The sequence below is a fragment of the Vicugna pacos genome, chromosome 9 (assembly GCF_048564905.1).
Source record: "Vicugna pacos chromosome 9, VicPac4, whole genome shotgun sequence".
NCBI classification, from domain to species: domain Eukaryota; kingdom Metazoa; phylum Chordata; class Mammalia; order Artiodactyla; family Camelidae; genus Vicugna; species Vicugna pacos.
The window spans coordinates 69,365,503-69,392,809 of NC_132995.1; the positions used below are offsets into that span (position 1 = coordinate 69,365,503).

Sequence of the window (27,307 nt, forward strand, 5' to 3'; positions counted from 1 at the left end):
CTCCCATTCACCTAAACCATCTGAATGCCAGTGAGGAGGCATTATTAGATGGAAAACCTTGAATCCATGTTGACTTACTTTCAGCATTAGTAACAAATTCCTTTTCACACATCACTGATCAAAACACATCAGTGTGTCTATCACAGATGAGATTCCTCCACGTTCCTCTAGGTTACTGATCCATTCACCCAGTACACATTGTGTAATCATTTAATCAGTTATTCTGGTTCACATCCTCCCCAAACCATTAAAAAAAACTCTGTCAAACCCTTGCCAAAAGTCTGATTGTCATGTTTATTGTATTCCTCTTTTTTAGAGTCTTCTTAAAAAATGAAAACTAATGTAGTTTGGCATAACTTTCTTTTCCCTTTTATTTTTTCTTTTCCCCTTTTAATTCTGATTATTACTACTTAATTTTTGTTTTAAAAGCTTTAGGATCTTAACAAGATTCATGTCAAGCTCCCTTTTCTATGTTGCTTGGCAATCTGCCTCCATTCACCAGGGTTAGACAAGAATTGGTGGATTTTTTTTTTTCTTAGAAATTGGGATGATTCTCTTCTCTAATGGAATCACTCTCCATCTCCAGAACACACCCTCCCTCTTCTGTCTTCCATCTGCCTCCCACTCTCTCTGCCTTTGCTTAAGGTCCTTAGTCTGAAATGTCCTGTTGGGTGCTGCTACATAGCTGTATGCCTTTACTCCTCAGCTTCGGTCAGAGTTTTCTGAAGGTGGGAGCCCTTTATCACACTTCAGAGTGTCTAGTGTAGGATGGAGCACCTTGCCGTTCAGTAAAGATGTACTTTCTGAATGGATGAGTTAAACTTTTTTTTTTAGCTTTTTCCACGATGCAACAAATATTATAACGTATATGCCTTCTTATGTACTGATTTTTTTATTTCTATAGTCAAGAGTCCCAGGAGTGAAGTTATTTGTATTAAAAAAAAAACAGATGTTGCTAGATTCCTTTTTCAAAGGCTTTAATGTGCATTTCTCCCATGTATGGGAGAAATCTCCTTTAGCAGTAAGTATCTTGTGTCTCACTTCAATCTTTGCTGAGCTTAAATTGGTACTTCGTTATTACACATTTGCTATATCCTTACTATTAAGTTTGCACTTATTTTCTTTTTTTTTTAAAGCTTCTTGATTTTGACTTCTGTGAATTTGTCCTTTGTGTGACTTTTCACATGCTTTGCCCATTTTCCTTCTTGGTTGCTTCCCTCTTCTTATCAGTTTATAAGCTTTTGGGATATTATTGATATTTATTCTCTGCTCAAACTTAGCATTGCAAAAACTCTCTCCAAATAAATGTTTTGACTTTGTTTATTGTATACTTTTCAATATTTTATTTTATGTCTTTCAGTAAGATTGTATAGCTTTCTTTATAAACTGTATTGGTAAGTCGATCCCTAATTATTTTATGGTATTTGTCAATATTGAGAATTTTTTTTCTCATTTCTATTTCTAGGCCTTTATTACTAAGATAAAGAAACATTATTCACATTTGAATATTTATCCAACGATTTTACTATTACTGCTTGTTATTATTGTGATTGTTAGTCAGATTCGTTGGGTGTTCTAGGGTTTCACCCATCCATCAACAAAAACAGATAACCTGTTCTCATCTTTCTGAAACCAGTTATTTCATGTTCTTGTAATTTTATATTATCTAGAACTTCTAAGCTAATGTTCACTGATAGAGGTGGCATGAACAAAAATTTGTAATTACTTGAAAATTGAAACTGATGCTTCTAGACAATTTTTGGATCAAACAGAAATCAAAAGTAGAAAGCTAACCAACCTGTCTAAAGAGGAGTGAAAAAGAGACATTCTGCAAAACCTGTAAAACATAACAAACACTATAGTCAGAGGAAAATGTATATATGTTCTTAAATGACTTCAGTATTAAAGAAGGAAAGCATACATAAAACCAAAGGGGAAAAAAGAACTTAGTATCCATTTTCAGAATTTAGGAAAGAAAAAGAATATAAAATGGAATTAAGAAAGAAAAATTTAAAATAATGACACTGTCCCTTCTCTCTCCCTCTTATAAGACCTTTTCTGATTACTTTAGACCCACTTCAGTAATCCAGGATAATCTCCCCAGCTCAAGATCCTTCATCAACTGCCTTTTTAATGCCCTTTTAGCATATAAGGTAACATATTCATGGGTTCCAGGGATTAGGACAAGGACATTTTTTTGGGTGGAGATGGTTCATTATTTGGCCAACCACACAAAAATTTAGTTTAAGTTTCTCTTTTCCAGAATGATCAGTTTCAGCTAAACACACATCACCACGATCTTCTTTACTGCTTGTCTCTTGTTACCTCTTTGTTTGGTGCGATAACACCAGTTGGTGTCAGGCTGGGTCTACTTGGGCAGCTTTGCTCCTTTCTCCCTTACTCTCATCTACAAAATATCATAAAGCATTCATTTCACCTTTTAAAATTATTCCTTTGTTTTCTTTTCCATTTTCCTTCTTGCTGACTTTTAACCTCTTTTTTTCAAAGTTTCCAAATTCAAGAAGTGCAAACATACATAAAGATCAAACATGTGCTGTACTTTGGGCCCAAAGCAATCTCCTCAAGAATTTGCCCAGGATGGCAGATGGCCATTTAAACATAGTAAACCATATGTTTCTTCTAAATTCAACAGAAAGAAGATAGTTGTCCAGTGAAACAACCTTGGATATTCAGCATAAGCAATCTGGGATTCCTATGCCCTTCAGAAAACACACAGAGAAATCTTATCTGAACAATCTTATCAGCCCTTCTTCCTTCCCATAACAAACTGAGGCCCTAAGATAAATTTGTTTTTTAAGACTACTTGCCATCTGTCCTTCAAAGATGCCTAAGCCTATGGAAGTCTGTGTCATGTTTATGAATTAAAGGTAACGCAGTATAGAGAATAACAGTACAGATGCTGGAATCAGACGAACTCATGGTCAACCACACTCTATCTATCACTGCCCTTAGGAAAATTATTTAAGTATTCTAGTTTAGTTTTCCCATTGGTCAGATAACATTGCTTAGCTGGATTGATGTGAGTACTAAATAAAATAATTCATGCAAAGCACTTAGTCCAGGATAAATTCTCAATAAACATTACCAAAAGTTCTTTCTTAAGGTCCCATTAAAAATATGTCAGACTCATCACACAGAGACACTAACCCTGGAAGCGATGGGACCACTGCTGAAAGAAGACCTTCATGGTCTTTATTCCCCTATGCATGTCATCAATGTTGGCCTCACTTATTGGCTAGAAAGAAGCAAGCTGGTTTATGCCATCATTATCCTAAGATCCTGAGGATGCATTTCTTCAACAGGAAACATGAAAAAGAACTACTTTCTCCTCTAGAATTCCTCTGTTACTATTAGTCATGTTTCGCTTTCCCTTCCTGACATAGCTATAGGAACTCTTCTTAAAACCTCTTCAAGTTTTTTGCTTTGTTTGGAGAGTTTGAAAAATTAGGATGACTATTACTCAAATAAATCCCAGAGGAGCCCATGTCCCCTTTGCATGGCAGAAAAAAAGAGCCAAAAAGCAGACTTTGGTTAGCAAGGGTGAAAATGGACAAGACGTACAGTCGAATAATTTTCTTCTGCAAAGACACAGATGTACAACTGCAGGGCTACTGGGTTAAAATTTTCTGAGGAAACCGAATGAATAAATTCAGTTGCTCCAATACAGTAATTTAAAATAGTAATGTGGCAGTTTTTCTCCTTTCCCAGGGTTTCTGTAAATCTCTGTCTGCTTAAGAATTATCAGATTCCCACAGGAGTAAATTATGCAAGACTGGGGAAGAGTGAACAAATGATTCTTGAGGCACAAAGTCAAAATTTGCACGAGGCACCTGTAGGCAGCATAGCTGGTGTAATCATCACTGTGCCCTGAGGTTTAAACCTCAGTACTTCATTCAATGCGGCCAAGCAGTGATGGCCAGGTCCTTCCGGACTCGAAGCCCTGTGAGAGTGCGGAGCGATGGTGTGCAGACTCTTCATGTCACCCCTTCTCCAAGGCTTTATTTAGAAATTCCAGAGGCAATCTGGTGGTGAAAGGTTGTTCAAGTACTTTCCTATCCATTTTGCTCTCTTCAGAGCAAACACTCAAATACTCCGAAAGCCAAAGCAGCTATCTCACTCCACGTCTGGATTGCAAAGCCCTAAATATTTATAGGTCTTGAGAATTCCAAGGCTCAAGTTCAGGTAGGATACTATTCCTATTTGGTTGCTGTTTGAAGACTTACTTGCTATGGTTAACACACTAGAAAATAACTTTTTTTTTACTATAACTGTAATACATCCTATTTTGGAAAATGGATATGGTACAGATAAAATTTAAATACCCATAATGCCACTGTCAGTGTTAGCACTTTGACTTCTTTTCCTCTCTCTATATGTGGGTGCATATAGACACACAACATTTTAGGTGTTTATGATGCTTTCAAATTTTAGGTACAATTCTAATACTATTTTTATTAATCTATAATTTTATTGTTTCATTACTGGAAATACAGGCATTTCCTCATGCCAATAAATAAATGTAACACTAATACACAAGTTAAACCAAGTGAATTGCTGTTATTGGACAGGTTTTGACTGGCAATTTTATATAGTTCAACAGAACGTGAAAATGCCCCGAGATTACTTTATCGCTCTTAGCTCTTATTCTAAGCAAGCTGTCTTGTCTCAGAACCCACGCAGCAAAGAGTGGTTGGAAGTTATCACCATAACAATAAATGACAATAACAGTAAAAAAAAAATATATATATATATATTAACTATTGAACACAATTGAGCAGTCCAACAGAGAAGTGTGTGCTGTAAATACTAGTGTTCTATACACAACACTGGGGAGAATCACTCTCAAGTTCAGCTTTTCCAAACTTCAGTACTTTGTGTACCACCTTCATGATTTAGGGCACTTCTCCATCTCACTGTAAGATGACCTACGTTGTTTTCCTAAAAAAAATTTATCTTAATGAAACATCATATCCCTTTTATATATGGATCTAATTAAATCCTGGCCCTCTTTGAAGATCATATGTTAAGATAGACGCATGTGTAAACCCACAGGGTCTGGATAGATCATCAGATACACAAGCAATACGGGGTGTATTATCAAACACAAAAGATCAGAATTCTTTCTTAGCAACAGTGTGAAGAGGGCAGGGCTTTCCTTCAGCTCCAATTTCTCTTTTTCAGTATACTCATCACTCTGCAAACCACGACCTGAGGCATCCATTTCTTCCCCGTGCCCCAAATATCACTGGTCTATACAATGACCCTTGAGCTAGAACACACTTCTGTGGACAGCATTTGTGCTCCAGAGATTTCTTGTCTTCTTTCCCAACCACACTTATCCTGTTCACCATCTTTGTGGGTCTTGTTCTTCAACTGCAAGTAGTGAGTTAATATGAAGAATTCACCTAGACTATTTTATTCACACTTATGCTTCCAAGGTACCATGTAAGTGCCAACTATTTTATTTTGGGGTTTACTTCTTTATATTCTGACCTTCCCATAGAATACTTGAGGCAACTTACGGAAAAGTGTTTAATAAAATAATAAAATACAAGTGTAAGGAAAAAGCATAAGAGCCAGAAAAAAAACGCAAACTAGTAAAGATGTAACCAAGGGGAGAATATCACTCAAACAAACAAAATAGACCATTGAATGCCACACAGATGCTACAGTTCAGATATAAATTGGACAGAGTCTCTTGGCTGATCAATGAAGAAAGAAAAACAAGCCTTTTGTATTAATTTCCTGAATCATGATTTAGAAGAAAACTAACTCCTTAAGGGAAGTTTCCTGCATTGTATTCTGAGATTAATCTCTGATATGGATCCTTATAATGTGGGGCAGAGATATGTAAAATGTAAAAAACATTCCTACGACAAATAGAGAAATAATTTCAGGAGTGTTTCTAGAGGTACTCTTTGACTAAAAGTGAGTTCAGAGTTTCTCTTGTGGACAAGATAAAGGGTTGGACTTACCGTTACAACTGAATGAAAAAGCCAGAGAAAATACATGAAACAAAGTTTTTCAGTCACCGAATACGAGGTTGCAAAGAACAATGATATCTGAGGGAGTGGAAGCAAATGAGGTTAAGTCTTCTGCCCAGACTGACTGCCTGGAGAGGGTTTCCAGGCTATAAATGCAGGAGAGGAAGAACCCAGGCAGGGCCTGAGGACCTTCTGAGACTGAGGAGAAGGAGCTGGACGTCGAGAGAGGCCGGGAGTGGTGGAGTGTGCAGGACAGAGTACCCCAGAGAGGAGAGAGCTACCCCGGGAGAGCTCTGGAAATCTTCAGAAAATGTTCAAGTCTTCCCCAAGCTGGGCTACCATAGTGCACGCATGTAGGGCAACCACCCACATCTGGGGACAGATCACCCAATGAGAACAAGGGGAGCCACTCTTGGGGTTCCGTAGGGCAAAGGATAATTTGTGCTCCCTCCAACAAGAGTGGGAGAAACTCATAAATCATGAGATATCAGGGAGAGGACTCAGAAGAGTACTGATTCAGTAAAAAGAGAAAATCGGCCCCAGACTAAAGGTTGCTCCAGTCCCATATAACCCTACTTAAAAAATAAGGCCCCCAAAGGGTCAAATTTTCTCCAACTAACTTAACTATGGCCTAGAACAAAAGCTCAAGAATTTTTTAAGAATATGACATACCCAGCACCAAGCATGATACAATTCACAATGTCTTGCATCTAATTAAAAAAAAAATTAAAGATCCTAAAAGAGCAGGAATATATGACTCCTATTGAGCAGATGAGTCAATCAATAGAAACAGACCCAGAAATGACACATATGAAAGAATAAGTGACAAGAATATTAAACGCTATTATAATGATATTCAATACATTCAAGAAGGTGAAGGAAAGCTTGAGCATGGTGAGTGAAGGCCCAAGAAGAAATACCAGTCATGAAGACTACAATGTCTGGGATTTAGAAGCACACACACACATACACACAAGATGTGATTAACAGCAGATTAAACAATGTAGAAGAAAAGACAAGTGAACTAGAAAATATAGCAATTAAAACCATTCAAAATGAAAAAAAGCTGGAACAAGTAAGCAGAGCACCGGTTAACTGTGGGACAATGCCAGGAACACTTCTAGATCTGTGACTGGAGTCTACAAAAGGGGAGGGGTTGGTGGTACAGAAAAAACTTCTGAAGAAATAACAGTTGAAATTTTTCCAAATTTAAGGAAAACTAAACTAACAGATCCAAGAATCTTAACAAACCTCAAACACAAAAAAATTATAAAGAAAACTATGAGGGCATAACACAATCAAATTTCTTAAAGTCAGTCATAAAAATATCCTACAAGTAACCAGAGATTAAAAAAAAAGACATTGCATTAAAAGAATAAGGATAAGCAGATTTAGAAGACAATGAAATGTTTCTAAAGAACTAAAAAAGAAACCTGTCAACCTAGAATTCTCTACCAATAAAACTATCTTTCAAAATGAAAGACCAAAAAACAAAAAAAAATCAAGAGAGTGAGAGACTTTCTCAGTAGAGAATTCATCATCAGCAAACATGTACGTACAATAAGAAATATTAAAGTAAGGTTTTTAAACAGAAGGGAAATGATGGTAGAGGAAAATCTGAATCTACAGTAAAAAATGATGAGTGCTGGGAATGGTAAATATATAGTTAAACATAAATTTTTTTTCTTAGTTTTCAAATATCTTTAAAACATAACCAATTATTTCAATTCAGTAAGTTAGGATGGTCCCAAGAAAGACGAATGTTTTTCAAGTTCTTATGGTGATTCTGATAAAAGTAATCTGAGAACCACACTTGAAGTGTCTGCTTATTATTTCTATGGGTTTGAACTCCTCCGTCTTGGAAATTGGCATTTCAAAATGAGCTGCAACATGATTAAAGGAGGCAATTTATAATAAATAAACACACAACTCTTTTAATTCCAGAAATTATCATTTTACTATACAAAAAAAAATCTTAAGCATTTACAAAAGAAAATCAAAAGAAGTTGCATTTTTAGACCATATTGGAAAAGTTACACAAGAGTCTGATGAACAAAGAACATGATAAAACATCTCCGTACCATATTAGTACCATCCAGAGAAATCCAGTCAACCATTATACCATAGGCTGAAGCATTTAGTACCTGAAAGTCAACCCAGTGCCCTCTTGGTTTATCATTTGACATCTTTACAAAACATTGTTGTCCATGAACTTTATAGGAAAGAAATTTTGTTAAAGGAAATAAAATATTAAAAAGATGACATAGTTCAGCTGCCAGTCAATATTAAGATGCATTAAGTTATAACAATCAGTCCAAGCAACATTCTAATAATTTTAGAAATGTGAGTACAGAGTGCTGATACTCCAAGCAATGTTGCTATGGGATAATTTTATTTTACATATATACAAATCATGTTATCGTATATACACATCAAGAAACTACTCCAGTCATCACATCTCAATGGTAGCGTTTATTTTTTTAGGCAGAAACTTTCCTTTGGCTTCTTGCTCACAGCAAGGGGCACAGGCAACCATTTCTTTCCAAGAGTTCACTACATTCAAAGACGTCTGGACTCCCAGTTTATTATGTTCCTTGTGGAATGATGAGCAGCCTTGAGGATTTGATTTGATGGCTAGTGTCTCTGGTTGAACATTTCAAATGTTAGCTACACTTTTGATTTCTGTGCTTATACAAGGCTGTATGACCCTCTCATGTTCGCTCTTCTGGCAAAGTAAATAATCATTCCAGTGGCAGGTATCACTAAGGAGGATGCACAATAGAGCACGAGAAGTTCCGGAGAAAAATAGTCCTTGCTACTTTCTCTTTCTGAAAAATAACAAAATGGACACAATTAATGTCTAGTACAAAAAGAAATCATTTAATACTAATAGTGACATGTTTTAACAGTACAACTAGTTCTCTAAAGAGAAATGAATCAAAGCAGTGAGAAGGACCCAAAATGCATATTTCTTTGAATTACCCAAATCATCAGTTCGCAGTTGCTATGGTCAAGATGGGTCTAAAGATGACAGCTGTTGACTTTTGCAAACTTGGATTCAAAGAGGCTCAGGTTCCATTGCAGAATGGAAAGAAGGACACAGCCTTTTAGAGCTCATTTACAGGAGAAAGAATTTGGAGAGGAGTGTTTGCTTTGGGAAATATAAATCTCTGCTAAAGAACTAGGACTCTGATCACTATGGATTCAAACAACTAACCAGTTCTCCAGGAAAATCCTTGTAACACCTCGAGTGTAACCATTATAGTCAAACACTCCATAAGATAATAAGAGAAAAATTCTTGCTGATGACTTTTTTCAGGAATAGATGGAAAACTTTCCATTTTGTATCTCTGAAGTAGGGCATTTTAATATATCTTATTCCTCTTCAGCATTTATATCATTGCTTGATCATATGAAATTCTTTGGATAGCATTATATTTTAGCTTAAATGCTACTAGAGAAGCATTCTCTGACCCACATCTCCCCCAGCCTAAATTAGGAACTTTTATAACCCACAGCATTTTCCCTCCATAGCTCTTATCACAGCTTATAAACATTTGTTTGTATGATTATCTATTAACATTGGTCTCTTCCTTCAGTCTGTAAATTACACAAGGACACATATCTATTTTCTTTTTGATTCACCACTGAATAGCCAGTACCTGACTCACTGCTTGAAGTTGCTTGCACCCAATAAATATTCTTTTAATAGTAATACATTTTTTTTCTTTCTACATCCTGTCATTTTGTCACTTGGTTGTAAATTGGGTACAGAAGTTATTGGTATACAAAAACTAAAATTAGTACTCTATCTAGTCTACTAAAAACCATCTGACAGCTGCAATACTGTTTACCATCTTAACTTTAAAAACATCTGATGAAGATAGCCTGGTATTTACTGAAGATTCATCTTTATTTGCAATTGTGTTTGCACAGCATTGTACGACCTCACAAGTATTCCGTTTCTTCAAGTGGCACATATATTGTCTCAGTTCTGGAAGAAATGACTGTGGTAATCATTGCTTTCCCTCTAGATGTTTCTAATTACTGGATGTCAACCAAGAAAGAAAGAATCACTAGGGTCAGATGATGGGAAGTCCTTTTTTTTTTTTTGAATTATTGAAATTAAAAATACTTCACCATAAACATGACAATTGCTTTATTTTTCTGCTTTCCTTTCTCCTTTGTCAGAGTATAAGGGTAATATTTTAATGGAATATCCATTATCATAATTATGGTGAGACATCAATATTGATGACTTGTTGGGCAATGGTATTTCTGCCCCTATTGTTTTCTTTCCAATTTAATAAATATTATCTTTTGCCTTTGGTTTTCCCCTCAGGCATCTGCAGTAAAATACAAATTGGTTGCTGAGTTGGTTGCCAGGGAAACCTCCAAATACAATTTTCTATTAGCTGTATAAACACTGAAAATCCTAAAGACTCCCAACCATTTCTACAATTGGAATACATTCAAGCAAAAGTGTTTGTCAAACAAAATGAAACAAAATTAATTTTAAAACTTAGCTAAATTCAAAAGATGACTAATTCAAAAATTCCCAGGAAAAAAAGTCAAATTTTTGACTCCATTCATTTGTAGTTATTTTAAACCACATTTATTTTGGGGGTCTGAATTTCTAGCTGAGTGCCAAATGAGCTTTAATTTTTTATTTAAGCAATGAGTGAAAAAAGGCAAATATGTAAGTTACTAACTTAATAAAGCAATTAGAAAAGACAACAATTGTATGAGAGAGTTACACAGCTGGAGAAGAAGATTTGATACGTCTTTAAAAAGGAATCACTGACTAGAAATAGAATTGTAAAAATGTTAGGAGTCCAAGTTCCTGCGGCTAGGCTTAAAGGTGGTACTGAGGATTAAAGAAAATAAGAATAAATGAATTTCAGACTACTCATAACTGAGATCTCAATCCATCCAGAATCATCGCCTGATTGGAGGCACTGATTACATATCCCCCTGTGTCGTGTTGCATGACATGACACAAAGTAAATTTTCCATTCTTTGAACACATAGTAACTTCATTGGCTAGATCAGCTTTTTTCAGGATAATCACTGCAGGTGGATGAAAAAGTTTTACATGTAATCGCGATACTTTCCCCTTTAACATTCTAGAGGGAACTATTGATATTGTCATCTTTTGAGGAGGTACTATGAAGACAGAAAACATGGTATTCGGTGATACCTCATTGTGGTATATATATATTCATGAATGGGACATTATGTGTACATCAGAAATTGACACATTGTAACCGACTATATTTCAATTTTTTTAAAAAATTAAAAAAAACATATGATAAGGCTTGTAATCTTGAGAACTTTGGCCAGATAAGTAAAATTTTTACCCATTTTCTGACTAGGTTTAAATTTTCTTTACACTGATGAGTGGCTGTGAACTCTGAAAGCCAACCTCCAGAGGCTCTTAAGAGTTGGCATTTGTTCGCAGTCTTATTCACTCCAAGTTTGCCTTCCCATACTCAATGAGAGCTCATTAGCACGCGTGGAGTGGGAGACTGAGTAGTAAAGGCTGACAAATTCTGCTTCCGCTGATAAAATCAACAGATCCTACTATGAATTCACAAGAGTGATTAGGAGATTAAGCGGCCCCTAGAATTTCTTTGCTGGGACCATTGCCCCCCCCCCATCAGAGAAGGGTTGGATGGACAAGGGGCTTGGATTTTCTAAGGAGGCAGTTCCATAGTCAAGAGATTCCTTTATGTTGTTCAACATTAAGATCATCACCGCAATCATTATCCTGAAAAGAGTCAATCCAGAAAATACGCAGTTACTCCACGTTCAGAGAGTGGTGCTCTCTTCCGGTAGGAAGGAAAAGGGTCTCTCTTTCTATGTGCCCATTCTACGTCTTTAGTTTCCTTGTAACCTCCAGGGAAATGTTTTGAAAATATATTTAAATGCTTAAGAAATGCAAGGCCTCAGAGACCAGTGATGAATTGTCAATGTTTAAAAAAACAAATGAGAATTCTGCACTGATCAATGATTAATGTCAACTTCCTACCCTGCAGGCTAGAGCAGCTGTGCGTGATTATTCTAGGAAACACCAAGAAATGACTATAATCAACATGGAATTCAACTCCATTTTGCCAACTTATTCATCCAATCCTTGAAATTCTTTACAATCCACCAAATCTCTGCCCTATTATAAAAACAACAACAACAAGTAACTAACCTTTAACATTAAGCGTTATACTTCTTAACTGAAAGCCAACTTCATTTTTAGATTCACACTCATATACTCCCGCATCCTGTAACTGGGCCTTGTGAATGGTATATGCACCATCTGTAGACTTTAGCAGTGTGTCACCAGTCTCTGCTTTTTTCTTCAGGATTATCAAAGTCTGGGGAGCATTTCCACACGTACAAGAGATAATGACCGTGTCTCCTTCCCTGACGCTCTCAGAAGGAAAAGCTGTAAGTTGTGTATCTTTTGGAGCAACTGTAGAGAGAATTTAAAGACACCTCTGATTGAGTGAAATATAAACCAATTCGATATTAACTTAATGACAGTAACAATAGCTGTCAAGACGCTATTTGTGCTTACTGTTTGAATGAACTGTTTAGAGGCGCAATTAAAGAAGTCAGGGCTTTCCTGGATTGTTGTAAATCATCCTGCTTTTAATAAAAGAAGACACCTCTTATGCTTCTCATGTCTCTTAATCTAATTCGTTACCCAGCCTAGCCCAAGAATAGGTGTTCAAAAACAGCTATGGATTTCAAATGTGGAAAAGAACTTTTTCTTTGGTCACACTGTTGTGCAAATATTTCTCTAAGTATAAAGGCCTTTGCAGGTCTCTGAGTTTTGATCTTGATCCCAGATCAAAAAATTAAGCTGTGCAGAGATAGGTCTTACTATCCTTAACAACAACAATACCAGTTACTAAATGCCAGGCACTGGGCTAAGTATTTGACACCAACATCTTGTTAATACACAACTCATGGAAGGAGCTACCATATTACCATTTTATAAGTGAGATTGCCTCTAAGTTCATCTGTTTTGTGACTTGATTTGATATTCTTGCCCAGCCAGAGCTACAGTACCATGACATCCATCCTATGGGCTTTCCTTTAAGTAGTGCATTGCCCTTCCAAAGTCCTCCCAATAAAATACAAGTTACCATTGATATGAAGTAACAAGAAAGTCACTAATACCTTAGTGGAAATAATACTGAGATGTAAGAGAGGAACTAACAGCCCTAGTGAAGAAATGGACCTTGAACCCCAGAAGGGAAAGTATAAGGGGAATTCAAACTGATTACCACACGTTTCTGCCCCAAACTCCTAAAGTTTCAACCTGTCAAGTAGGAGTTCTGTCTTACCTCTCCATCCTGGAGAAAATGGGTAAGGGTCTGCTAACTTAATCTACCCTAGTGGTTTTATGCCATTAAGCTGGTGAACCAGAGGGCATTATCTCTGCTACTCTTAATCTCAGAATTTATAAAAGGCTTAAGTGCCTTCTTAGGTTTCTAAGCAAATATTAGCAGGCATCTTGTGAGATTACCACTCAGAGTTTAATTCAGCTCGATAGGGTGACTTTCATCTTAAGTGATTTCCAAATACATATATACTTGTCCCTGTCCTTATTTCAACATCATAATCATTGCCCCAAAGGTGTAACTGGAACTCTTGGCACAGTTCCTGGAGCTAGGATTCCATCTGAGGTTAAGAGAATTTTAGAGTAAGTGACTTGGAAGGGGTCATGAGAAAATACTATCCCAGGAGTTTTCCACTCATAGGAACAACATGAGCTTTTCAGAACTCTAAATACATTTTTTTAGTAAGAATTTTGTTTTCAAAGAGGACTTTACTCAAAACCAGTAACACAACCAAAATACAACTAGCAGTAATAACTCATTTAATCACTTAGCTCACCTTGGATAATTAATTCAACTTCTTTTCTGCTTATTCCAGCCTGGTTAATTCCTTCACACACATAAATACCAGAATCTTCCATTTTTGTGGACATTAAGGTGAGAGTTGTATTCTCAGAAAGAGGCTGGAGATCCCCATTATTTAGCTGCTTGCTCCACAGGGTTTTTGGAGCTGGAAGGCCATCGCTAGAGCATGTCATGTTCACAGAACGGCCTTCCTCCAGGACGGAGGAGGGGCTGACCAAGATGGCTGTAACCTGGGGAGCAACTGAAAAGGGAGGGACACCTGTTAGCTTGACCCTTATACCCTGAGCTTCAAAGAGTTTTAATAATGTTGCAAAACTGGGCTATGGATTTAGTGGATTGGAGCAGTTTATAAACTTTGATAACTTTATGGCAGGAGGCTTCTGTCCTCATTTGCTTGGCAGATGCAGAATGGGGGAGTAGAATGTAGACACATTATGAATATTTTCTAATGGAGTTATTTCCTTTCTATAGAACTTATATTCTATAGAAGTGCTCTTGCTACAAAGAGTGGATGGTCGTGATAGTGTACATTGACGTTTATGGTACATGAAACGTGATCATGAACTACGTGAATTTCCTTTGGAAAGGTGGAGTCTACTTGTCCGCCTCTTGAACCTAGCTGGCCTTGAGACAAACTCTGATATATCCCAGAAGAAGTAACACTGTCGGTCTTCCAAGCCCAGGCCCTAAGAGGTATCTTCCACTACCACCCTCTTCAAACACTGTGCTCTGGTGGCTAAACCTAGGCTACCTTCCTTGAGAGATACCACATGGGGAAAGGAAGACCCAGATGCCCCAGAGGAGGCCCCAGACACATGAGTGAGGCCACCTGGACCGTCCCCCACTGACCTGTCAACGGACTGAAAATGCGTAAGTGAGGTCATCTGATACCGTATTGAGCAAACTGCCCATCTGACCTCTTCCTAAATGGTCAGCTCAGACTCATAAGCAAATAAATGGTTGTTTTAAGCATTGGGGGTGGTTTGTTCCAACAATCATTATTTTGAAGTTTCTTTTCAATTATTTTTTTCACAAAAGTTATAACTATGAACCTCATGTCAACTATTGCCTGGCAACCATGATTTAAAAATCCATATTAGGGGAAGGGTTAGCTCAAGTGGTAGAGTGCACGCTTAGCATGCATTAGGTCCTGGGTTCAATCCCCACTATCTCCTCTAAAAATAAATTAATAAACTTCATCATCTCCCCCACCCCAAAATAATAGAATTGAATTGAATTGATTTGAATTAAAAAAATTAAAATCCATATTAAATTGTGGTTCCATCACACATGGACTTACCATTAACATAAAGTGTCTGTGTATTCTGCTCTTGTTTGAGTTCGAATTCCATTTCATCAATAGATAACTTCGCCTGACAAACAAGAACTTTTCCAGTATCTTCAGTGGTTGGGATGAAGGTCATTTCCAAACTCTTCGTCTCTAGGGATTTTGTATCTACATTTCTCAAAAAGGTCTTATTCTTCATAATACTCTCCCCCTTAAGCAATTCAATTTCTAGTCGATCAAAAGAATATACATCAGGAACTTTGCAGCTTACAGTGACGGGCTTTCCACTCACGAACAGACCACTCATCTCAATTTCTAGGTTTCTAGGGAATACTGCAAAGATCAAGCAAATGTTTATATGAGGCATTCAAGGGAAAACAGAACTAATTTCTATCAAATGCAAAGGTCTCAAAATGAAGGTTTTAACTCACCTGGGACAGAATGATCACCAACATATAAATAACAACAGTAAGTGTAAATGTTTATGATATTAAATATAAAAAATGTTTGGAACAAAAAGCCACCTAGCACATCAAATCTTAAATAATAAATATAATTCTTATTCTTTTCTTCTGAGTGACGCAGTCTTGCTGACAGCTATGGACCGATCTTTTCGAAGGGCACACACACTTCCACCATTTTGTTCAGTAACTCCACATTTTAAATGTTTTAAATATTTGCCATGATGTATTGAATATTTACCATGTGCTAGTCCCTTAATATTCATTATCTCAGTCTTCAAAACAGCCTCATCAAATGAGTATTAACTTATTCTACAGCTAGAAAAACTTATAGAGAACGTATTTCACTGCTAGGAAAACTTACAAAACTTAGCAGAGGCTAAGAGTCTGCCATTTAGTATCATATCTAATAAGTCACTGAGCCAAGATCAGAATTCGTATTTCTTTGGGCTCAGAGCCCAGGCTTGGTTTCAGAGTCATGCAGCCTCATCTCACATAAGACCCAAGGGTAATTCTCAATTTAAACATTCTAATTTCTAGTGGCCAAGTTCAGGCATAAAGTTTTATATATTCCTCAAATAATACTTGAGTTACGACAAAAACTATAAGAGACTTAGATTCTAAATAATATTTACAACGCTTCTTACGCAAACCAATAAAAAGGAGATTAAACTGGTTACCAAGAGCAAAAGCAATGCTAATTTTTTTTCCCTGAAACTAAATGTTGTTGCAGCGATACATTCTCTAACGTTTCCATGTTACAGGAAGGCGTCACTGCTGCTTCTCATTGCTGTTGGGAATGCGCTTGCATCAGCAGATCCTGGACTCTTGGTAATAGGATATCACAATAAATTTACCCTTCTTTTGAGAGATTCAAATCCCTTTACAGACAGACTCTAACTCATTCTGAACAAAATCCTGAGAGTAACACAAGTTTGGGCAGGATTTCTGGTGGAAAATCTCTACAATTGTTCTCTTGAATTCTGCTGAATAAAACGAGGTGGAAAAACCCTCCCAAAGAATAACTTTATGATCCTTTTGTACATTTTTGTCCCTTGTTCATAATAAACTGAGGAACTCCAGCAAAGTCAGCTTATAGAGATTTGAGGTTGTAAAGGATTTTTGCTGAGGTGACAAGAACAGCCAGAAGAAGTGCAGTGCATGTACGCGGTGTACGTCAGTATCACAACCTAGTGCAATCTCCTGCCTCTGCTTTTCACTGAGCTCCTGCCACTGAGCATCCCTTTTCACTGAGCTCCTGCCACATGACCAATCTAACTCCCTGTACTCATTTTTGGCTTTTTCCTGCTCCCTGTTGCCTCACTGTCCCATCCTGCTAATCAGCTTTCAAATGCTAATTACCTTCAAAACAGTAGGTTGTGCCTCACCCACAGTTTGAATAACTGAGCAGCAGTCACTCCACCCCATCATCTGAACAGGCTCTGACCCCTCCTTGCTCACAACCCCCTCTGTAGACCCCATATACACACAGAGGTGGGTGGGAAGCAGGGAGCATGGAGTGTGTCCAAGTGTGTGATTCCAGAGAATTGACAAGATACAAACTGAGGACTGGGGATGCTGGGTACATGTTTAATACATACTTAAGATTTAAGCCACATCAAAAATTCTGCTTCAGAGATTCAGGAACCACTCACAATGCTAATTTCCCCTTCTAAACACAGGGATCTTGTTGTGTATAGCAGACTTACATTCTATTTCTTCCAATGGAACTGAGAATGACAACATCAACAAGAAAACAGTAAACGATTCCGAAAACCACTTACAGTAGAGCTTCACTTGGGTTTTCCTTTCCAGTTCCTTTTCATGCCCACATGTCACGGCACACTGGTAAGAATGTTCATGCTCAAGACTCACAGGGCTCAGGGTCAGCGTGGATTTGGATCCTTCAGTGGTCACATTCCCACTCAGGGGGCTGTCTAGCTGGGTTCTCCAAGAGAAAGATGGGGACTCACAGCCCGTGACAATACATGTCAACATGACCAAGTCACCAATCTGAGCAGCGACCCAGGGTCCAGGAGAGATCTCTACAGTAAACATTTTCTCTGGGGGGAAAGAGGACAAGACGAAAAGCACATAAGGTTCTCTTCTTTCACCACAGTCCAGTATATGGTCTATTTTTCTGATCTCCTTTTGGCTAACATCTGTGCTGAGAATAAATTACTCCTTTCCACCTTGGGACCATCAGGAAACCACATCGTTTAAGAACAAACCCACAAGTCATTGATCGGTTCATTCAACAGAAAGAATGAGGATAAAAATTTGTCAAGACCAAGACTGGCATCTTTTCATAACAAGAATTCAATCTCCACCCAGGTGTAGTTAATCAAATCCATGTAATGGTGCACAGCAGCTCAAAATTTTAAGAGGATCCGGCGTGTCAAGCATTGTGTAAACCACTTTACATCCATTATCTTGCTTAACCTTCTCAACTTCATGAACTGGTACCACTAATTCTTCTCCTCCGCTTTCACTTTCTCCTTGTGCTTCTCTGCTTTTCCTCCTCCATCCCTTTCTCCTCCCCTTCCTCCTCTTTCTTCTTGAGGAAATTTAGGCTCAGAAATGCTAAATAACTTTACCAGGCTTGCAAGGAGCGAAATGAGAACTTGAAGCCAGGTGGGTCTGATTCAAAATCCCAGCTCTTCCATGGCTGGAACAATTAAATCAGATCATCCTCATGGGGCGATAAAACAAAATCTCAGAGAAGTACTGGAAAATGCTATAAAAATACGTCTTCTGATTAGAAGAAATACCCATAATGGACCAGCACTTAGAGCTTCTGCATCAACAGTATAAAGTTACACCATTGAAAGTTGCACAGAATCACACTCATAGCAAGTCAAAATCTCAACTTTAAAGTGATATGCAAGCCACCTCTTAAATTTGTTTGACACATTATAAAAGTACTTTGCAGTTAATTTGAGATGCCAGGGCAAACTCCTAAGTCTCAAACATCCAGGAAAGCTCTTTGGCTGCCAGTGCCATCCGTGCTGGGCACCCAGGCTGCTTTGGGATGGCTGCTGTCAGGTGAGAAAGGGAATTCCGATTCTTGACTCTGTTCCCCTGACGCAACTGGGAGCGTTTGGGCAACTCTGAAAGTGACAGATGAGACTCCACAGAAAAATCACCAAAAATTGCCCTTGTAAATAGCAGGCTGGTGAGAGAAGAAAGCTCAGTATGTAAATAATCCAAACACATTACATTTTGCAGGGTTGTCATCTGTGCCAAAAGGTTTTTTTTTCTCTCAGTTTGGTTTGTCTAATTGGGACATTATAGCGTCTTACAAAGAATGCTTTCCTCATATTTCCTTATAAAGTAATGTGCTCTCAGATTTTGAAAGAGAAAGATGATTCAGAACTATAACCAGAGTTTTTGAATTCCTTAAACGTTAGGGTGAGAATGGAGAACTTTAAAGACAGATCAACTTCCTGCCCATGGATGGGTCTCAGAGCATTCTTTACAGGGGTGTCATCTCTGCCATGTGGACCTGTGGCTCCTGCGGGAGCATCTCTGAGCTGACTGAAAGCCCCACTGAACATTCAGTCCTCTCTCTAGTACTGATGGTTCTAGTACTGAACGTCCTGTGATGCAAATCGCGAAACCACACTGCCTGCCCCCACGGCACACCTTCTTTTCACATTGAAATGCAACACAGCTTATCGTGGGGTAGAGCTGCTCCAGAACGGACGGACGGTAGCTTCACATGCTTTGATTAGTGTCATGTTCTTCTTGGTTTCTTACAAACGCTACCCTGACATCCAACCGGTTCATCTACTGATAGTGAGTTTGAATTTTATCTTTTTGGCTATATCCAAGCTTAAACTCCGTGTTTTCATATTTTCAGACTTTGTTTTGCCCACGTGTACAACTTACTCATTCAGTATCTACTAAACACCTATTAATGGCAGGCAACCAAATATTAAATCATGCGCACACACATAGTCCCTTACACCCCGTAAGTCCCTATGTTTAAAAAACTTACAGTTTAATTAATGGAAAGACACACTTAAATAGGTATCTTATTTTGGTTCTTAATAAAGAACACTTAATTTATCTATTACTTATATATCTCTCCCTCTTAGATTGGAAATTCCTCCAGGACAATCACCATAACTTTTTATGTCTGGACTTCCAACACCAATCACAATTCTTGGATTCTTGGACAAAGGCTCTTAATTAATACATGGTAAACTGAGCAAAAGTGCCTACACATTCATAAGAAGTGCTAAATGTACTGAAGGAATCAGCAACCAGCTTTGCCTGACACACTCTGCAATGGGGAGGCTGGTGTCAGCCTGATCTTGAAGGATGGCTGAGCCTTTGCCAGGTGAAGGAAGGAAAAGGACATGCCAAGCAGAAGGAACAGCATAAACAGAGGCACAGGGACAGCAACCAAGCTGCAAAGGTAGTTTCTGACTAGACTGTGAGGAGTTTCATGCAACTATATTAAGAAATGTGAATTTTAATTTATGTACAGTTAGTGTTTGGCTGAAGTCATATAAAATGTGCACCGTTTTGTTTAAGGTAGGTAACTCTGGTAGCAGTGCATAGGATTATGTTGGGGACAGAATGATAGCAGAGTGACCATTTAAAGACAATTAGCTATAGTTGAAAAATCATGGAGTTTTGGATTTAAATGGGCCTATGTTACAATCACAGCAAATACCACTAATGGGCTGTGTGACTCTTGGCAGACTGAGCCATGCTGAGCCTGAATTTTTTTTCACCTCACAAGGTTGTGAGAAAGACTAAAGAGAAAACATTTATAAAGTGGAAAGTAGAATTCCTGGCAAATATTAGATGCACAAATAGTAGAGGCCATTATTCATCTCTATGAGACACTATTACCTCATCTGTAAAACGGATATAAAATACTTACTCTTTGGCTATTTCTTGAAGATTACAGGTAACATATGTAAAGTGTCTGGAATAGAGCTGGTGTTCAATAAATGATGATATTTAAGGCATCTTTCAAGAGTCCAAATGAGAGATGATAAACCAAGGCAATGGCAAGAGGGTTGAAGAAAAGAGTTCAGACCCTAGGGATCATTTTGAGGTAGAACTGACAGGCTTTGGTGATATGGAATAGGAACATGGATTTCAGAATAAACAGCATATAACACAGTTCACATCTCAGGGAGTCCAGAGAGAGCTGAGAGGAGGACCAGACATGGTGACCCAAGAATACTAATATTCAAGGGGTAGAAGGAAGAGAGAAAGCCAAGGCATGAGGCAGTGAAAGAATGATGAGAAAGGGAAAAGAATTAGAAAAGCAGAGCCATGAAAGCTCTGGTACCAAAGATTTCCAAGAAATATGAGTGAGATGAATGCATAATTGTGCTAAAGTACATGACAATCACATGGATCATCAATAAAACTTAACGAAGTAATTTTGACATTGAAGCTATTTCACAATTGATCAAATCTGAATGATGGCACCTTTACTGTGCCTTTTTCACATTCCACTTACTTTGAACAATTAATGTCACCTCTTCTCTGTCTTGCCCAACCTTATTAACTCCTTCACACACATAAGTTCCAGAATCTTCCATCCTCATAGCAATTAAAGTGAGCGTTGCATTCTCAGAAAGGAGCTGTAGATCCCCATTGTCTAATTTCTTTCTCCAGAAAATCTGTGGCGCTGGTAGACCTCTACTGGAGCACGTCATCGTCACGGAATCACCTTCTTGCAGCCTTGTGGAGGGACTCACAGATATAACCGTGTCCTTGGGCGAGACTGAGGAGGCAGGGCACAGTGTTAGTAACCGTGAAGCATCATCTTGATCCAACAGGGCTGTTGGCATTTCTCTCACAGACTGTATTTACATGCCTTCACAAACTTGACAGACTTAACTCTGCCAAACTGTATAGAGAATTGCTGAGTCATAAAAATTAGTCAATCTAGAGTCTGAGTAATTTGATTGAATTCGTTTTTTTTATGTTTGGTGTTTTCGGATGACCATAGATACCCAGAAATTTAAAAAGACCCTTAGGGTAATGTGGTTTGATCCTCCAGATAAGGTTCCATCTTAGCATCTTAGCCAAGTGTTCTTGCAAGTCAGTTTCAACACTTAATGGTGCGAGGCAATACCCCACCTTACAGTAAACACAGCGCATTTGATTTTTGGACAGCTCTAATAATTAGAACATTTTCCCCCCTTTTGAGCTGAAATCTCCCTCTTTGTAACTAACTTTTACACAGTGGTCAGGGGTCAGTCCTCTACTGCTAAAGAATATATCAAATCCTCCTTCCACCTGACTGTCTTTCAAATACCTAATTATAGCTCTCGTTTCCAAGTTTTCTATTCTCCAGGAAAAATACCTCCTATCTTGAGTATTTGTCTCAAAATATTGATAAAAGCCTTTCCATCTCATTCTCTTTCAGCTAAACATGCAATAGAAGGCAATACTCCTTTTAAGTATGGTGTCTAGAGCAGGCCATAGCATTTTAGTCTAGAACAGAGCACAGAGTCCATACTAACACAATTTTGGGGCTACAAGATTGCCTCAAATCCCTCAGTAGTCTTGGGGCACATGGAGACAGTCTAACCTCATACCTCTCTCCCACTCCACGCACATGTGTACAAGTGAGCATACACACACACACACACACACATACACACACACAGAGTAAGTGCTCATCTTGTAAAATCTCTGTACCTTGATATTTCAAGGCGTATTATAAGAGTTTACCAAATGTGCTTAAAATGTTGTATCACTTGAGCCCACTTCCTACTACCCAGCCAGGTGGTGTTATTATCCCCCTTTGATAGACTGAGAAATTAAGTGACCCAAGTTCACACAGTTAATGGAGCCAGAACTCAAGTTCAGGTCTTCTCAACCCCAATTCAGTTCTTGTCTTCTTAAATAATGTTGTTGACAAATATGTTCTCAATGAATAATAATAGTGTAAGAACTACAAACAAGTTTCTTCTTGACTTTAGCTGCTCAGTTTATTGCTGTATGCATCCGAGGCCAGATGCCTATAGCCATCACATACATACTTACCGTAGATGTGCAGTTGTTCCGTAGTCTCCCTTACTTGAGGCTCAGAATCAATTTCATAAACGTTTAATGTAGCTCGACAAACAAGAGCTGTCCCGTTATCCTCGTCAGCAGGAGTAAAGGTTGCTTCCAAATTCTTCGTTTCCTGGGACTTTATATCCGCAGGGTCCAGAAATTCCTTCTGACTCAGGAACTGGTTGCCCTTCAGTAATTCTATCTTCAGCTTATCAGACGGGTAAACATCAGGGACAAAACACGTGACAGTGATCGGCTTCCCAAGCTCTGGATGGCCACTGAAACGAATCTCTGGGTCCTTAGGGAAAGCTGCAAAGTTCAAATGAATACACATGAGTGGCCTTTTTGTTTATGCTGTATAAGATCCCTTACTGACTTAACGTACTATAAACGAAGACTAATATTTTTGTGAATATAGTATTAATACAGCAGAATTAATTGTTTAAATAGCCTTTCATGGTTCCGGGTGAGTTCAAGAATGAGAATCACCTTTGAGAGAGTTCTTCAGTTCGGATCCAGCACGTACTAAGGGTTGCATATTATTGGAGTGAAAGAAAGGAGAAGATATTCATGTTTATTAAATACTTATATGTGCCAATCACTGTGCTATTCATTTTAACATAAATGACTTTATTTTATTCGCACAGTAACTCTAAGAAATAGAGACCACATTTCACAGATATGAAAACATAGACTTAGCACATTGGCGTAACTTTCCTAAGGTCACACAGATGGTAAAGGTAAAGCTGGGATTTAAACTCGGGATGTCTCTTATTCTGTACGGCTACTGCAGGTGTGTATTATATCATATCACATCCTCTTATTTTAGTCAGGGCAGGTATATTTCTTTTTACGGATAAGGAACCTGAGGCTTAGAATGTCATTGCAAAGAATAGTCATTGGGCAAGATACACAAAGAAATGAAAAGAGCAACTTTAAATAACTGGCTTCTGAAAATGGTGCCTCTGACAGGAATTCATCCACCAGAAAGGTATGCCTGTGCAAGCTGTAAATTCTGGAAGGCAGATTTGCCTCCAGAAATGCCTAACTCAATGTCCTAACCAATCCTCTGCTTGAACTTTTTAGTGACAAGGGAACACACTAGTTCAGAAGAACCATTGCCTCCTTTTCAAGGCTACTTTTCATTGCAAAACATCACAATGGTAATACACTGGCTTGATTCAAATCTGTGAAATAAGCAGAATACAAAGGTCCTAACTCTAAAGAATATTACAATCAAATGTGGGATGGAGACAGGACTGTTAAACATAATGAGAGACAGACATTCTTGAAAAAAAAAATCTCAGGCAAGATAATTTAAGCCAGAAGCGGCTTCATTTCTCTCTTTTTGAAATCTTCAACTATTTGGTACTTGTGAAGAAAGACAAAGGAACTGAAAAGGCTTTGCTATGTGAAGAAACAGTACTTTTCATTTTTCCACCAATAAGTCTGTCATATTCTGTAAGAAATGTGCCTGTAATCCACATAGTTTGCTGTCAGGTAATATGAGAACTCCCTACGTCTCCCTGTATTTACGTAAGGGGGCCTTTCAAGGAGCTCAGAGGGCTGCACAGACATAAACTATGCATGTACAACCAACATAACTGAAAGCAGCCGGCCAGGCAGGTTCTCGGGACGCATTAGCAGCATATGGACTTGCTGAAGAATCAGTTAAAGTTACTGGACAAAGCTGGGTCCCACTACAGCAGAAGAAAACCAACACAAATATAAGACAATCAAACGAGGTCTTCACAAAGAAATAAAGGATTCCAGTTTTTTTTTGAAAGATCAGTCACCAGTAACCGGAAGGCAAGTGATCTGTTTTAGGTCATTTTTCCACTCCTGTTGCTAACTTCATTTGCTGGATTGAGAATGGAATGGGATACATTTTGGCTGGCTGGTAAAGAGATATTCATTCCCCATTCACAAGGCAAATCTAATTCATCTAATTCAAATATCCTTCAGGTGGTGTGATTGAGCATTAAGACTTAATGGGACCAAACAAAAACAAAAACAAAACCTAAATTTATCTCTGCCGAAGTCAAATGAGTGAAATTTTTGCAGCTATTTTTCTTCTGCCTAAGGGGAAAATTTCATACAGAAGCCCGTTGTTAAATGATAGAACTCCTGCTTAATCTTTAAACTAATTTTAAGCACCAAATTGCATAAAAATAAATATATGGAAAATCCCTGAAGGATGGAATTCATAAATCATTTAGGCACAAGGACAAGTAAATATAAGGCTACAATCAAACAGATGTATTTTTTTAAAAATAAAGTGAAAAAAAAAATCTTAGAGATCTTTCCTTTATGACTAAGAAAACAAAAGCCCAGAGAAGCTGAGTCTTACCCATGGTCACCATGTTTGTGGTAGAGCTGGGACAGAAGCCAGGATTTGGACTTCTGTCTAGTGCCAGATTCAGCTGTCTCTAGCTTTCTTGGTGCACTTGTTCTCTAGCCAAAAATCTGGACATGAATATTCTTTGTAAGTTTTCTTTTAAAACTATCCTTTAAAAAAAACTTATTTTAAAGCAAAATAGAGAGAAAATCAAATATTCTCTAAAGTACTCACAATAGATCTCCACTGAGAATTCTCTTCGACGTTTCTTCGACTCACAAGTCACGAAGCACAAATAAGAGTAGTCATTCTCCAAATTAACAGGATTCGTGACCAGCGTGGATTTGTTCCCTTCATTTATCACCTTCCCATTCAGTGGCCTGTCCATGAGAGCTGCCCACGAGAAAGCTGGGGACTCACAGTGTGTTGTGCTGCAAGTCATTGAAACGGAGTCACCAAGCTGAGCAATAATTTTGGAGGCAGGGGACGTCTCAATTTTAAAAGCTTGAGCTGTGAAGGCAAAAAGAGAAAAACAAACTTAACCACTGTTTGTTCAGTATTCCTCTCCCTCTTCTCTGTTCTAATATAACACTCAGAATACCATCCGGCTGGTCTCTTTCCTAAACTGCTTCAAACCAACGCAGGGCAGCATTGGAGTCACTGCCAAAAGGTGTTGAACTCATCTTCACGTAGGAGAACTCTCACTTCTGACCGTGATGCCCATTAATCCGAGTTGTTTTGTGACTAGCTAAGTTTGAGCTCATATCAACTACTAGAAACTACAGAGATAGAACTTACTAGAGACAGAATCCAATTACTCATCTGACATTGGAAAAAAGGTACCCAGAAAACATCAGCTTGCAGCTCCAGCTGTGACAGGACAGGGGTGTATAGCAATGTTCAACAGCACATTAAAAGTTAGGTTCCACTAAGTTTTCCCACCGTTTAAAAACCCTAGTGCCTTTCTTCACTACCAGAGCAAAACTGACTAAAGCCAAAATCAGGGTAAAATAGAATGCTAGCATTTGGAACAGATCAAGGAGCAGAACTTACAAGCTGTAAACACCATCCAAAGTATACTTGAGGCTGCAAAGTTCACGACCATCTTCCTAGGCATTTTAAGTCGCTGTTGTGATGAGGAAATAACGGTCCCCAAACCCTTCTTTCTGTCCCCCTGAAAGTGGCTGGGAAGAGTCTTGAGCTCCTGGAGCCAGGGAGGTTCAGTGAGGAATGAAATAGAAAGTCTGCTCTTTATAAAGGGTCTTGTTGCAGAGGCTCAGAGGCGGAGGGAGGGAAATCCCTTCAAGGGGAAACTCGGAACAGAGCCAGAAAAAAAGTTTAGCTGACACCCAGCCAAGTCCAATATTAACCCCTTCCGTTGCTCTCAGTGCTGAAACTCTTCTCTCTGCCCCCAGAAAAATAAAGCACTTCCAAGGCTATAAAATTAAAACTTTTCCTGATTTTCACTCCAAAAGGATGTTTTTGCAAGGAAGATCTAAAGTTATGCTTGTCACAGAACGAGGCTTTCTGACTCCAGTAGGGGAAGAGAGAGACAGAGGGAGGGAGGGAGGGAGAAACAGTAAATTACTCTAGTTTTTGAGGTGTCTAAACAAGCACTATGCCATGTGAACCAATTATTCTCCGTGATGAAGATACATTAGCAATTCTAAAATAGAGACTAAATTTTCTCTTGCAAGAAAAAGGAAAAGAGCTTTTCTTTTGATGAGATTTTTTTTAAAGGGAGACAGCATAACTGCTAAGTTTAATACTTTTATTCACAAAAATAGTTCTTTTGACCACAAACAGCAACTTTCTGAAATGATATTCTTGAGTAGAAAGTGGAGGAATGCTACCAAAACAGGAGAAATAATTTTCCTCTTTTGTTTTAGAAAAGTTACCAACTCTAAGGGTTTAGTTACTAGAAAATTGGAAGTCTTTTGCAGATTTAAATGCAAATGAATGGAATTCATCTGAAGTAGTAAATCTCTTAGACTGTGAGACTTAACCACAAACACAGTGAAAACATGAAAAATAATTTGTTTTTGTTATATGGGAGGTGATGACAATTTTATGCTTGTTTTCCCCTCCAGTGAGATAACTTTTTAAAGGGTATTTTAAAATGTCTGTTTTTGCCCTGCCCATACCCAAGTCTTTGCAAAACGCTTGCCCATCAAAAAGAAACCGGAAGAGCCACTTCCTTGTATTATACACATGCAGGTCTTCCTCCTCCACTGGACCATCAGTTCCTA

At 38.2% G+C, this 27,307-nt stretch overlaps 1 protein-coding gene across 1 annotated transcript; it reads right to left on the bottom strand.

The window, feature by feature from the left end:
* Positions 1-7,943: 7,943 nt before the first annotated feature.
* VCAM1 (vascular cell adhesion molecule 1) lies at positions 7,944-26,329 on the bottom strand. The gene is made up of 9 exons (XM_006197368.4): positions 26,112-26,329; positions 25,293-25,568; positions 22,709-23,029; positions 21,171-21,437; positions 17,467-17,745; positions 15,234-15,554; positions 13,908-14,174; positions 12,208-12,474; positions 7,944-8,833 (listed from the first exon to the last, which is right to left on the bottom strand). Exons 1-9 carry the CDS (start codon positions 26,173-26,175, stop codon positions 8,694-8,696), a joined length of 2,202 nt encoding a protein of 733 aa, XP_006197430.3. The 5' UTR covers positions 26,176-26,329; the 3' UTR covers positions 7,944-8,693.
* Positions 26,330-27,307: the final 978 nt, after the last annotated feature.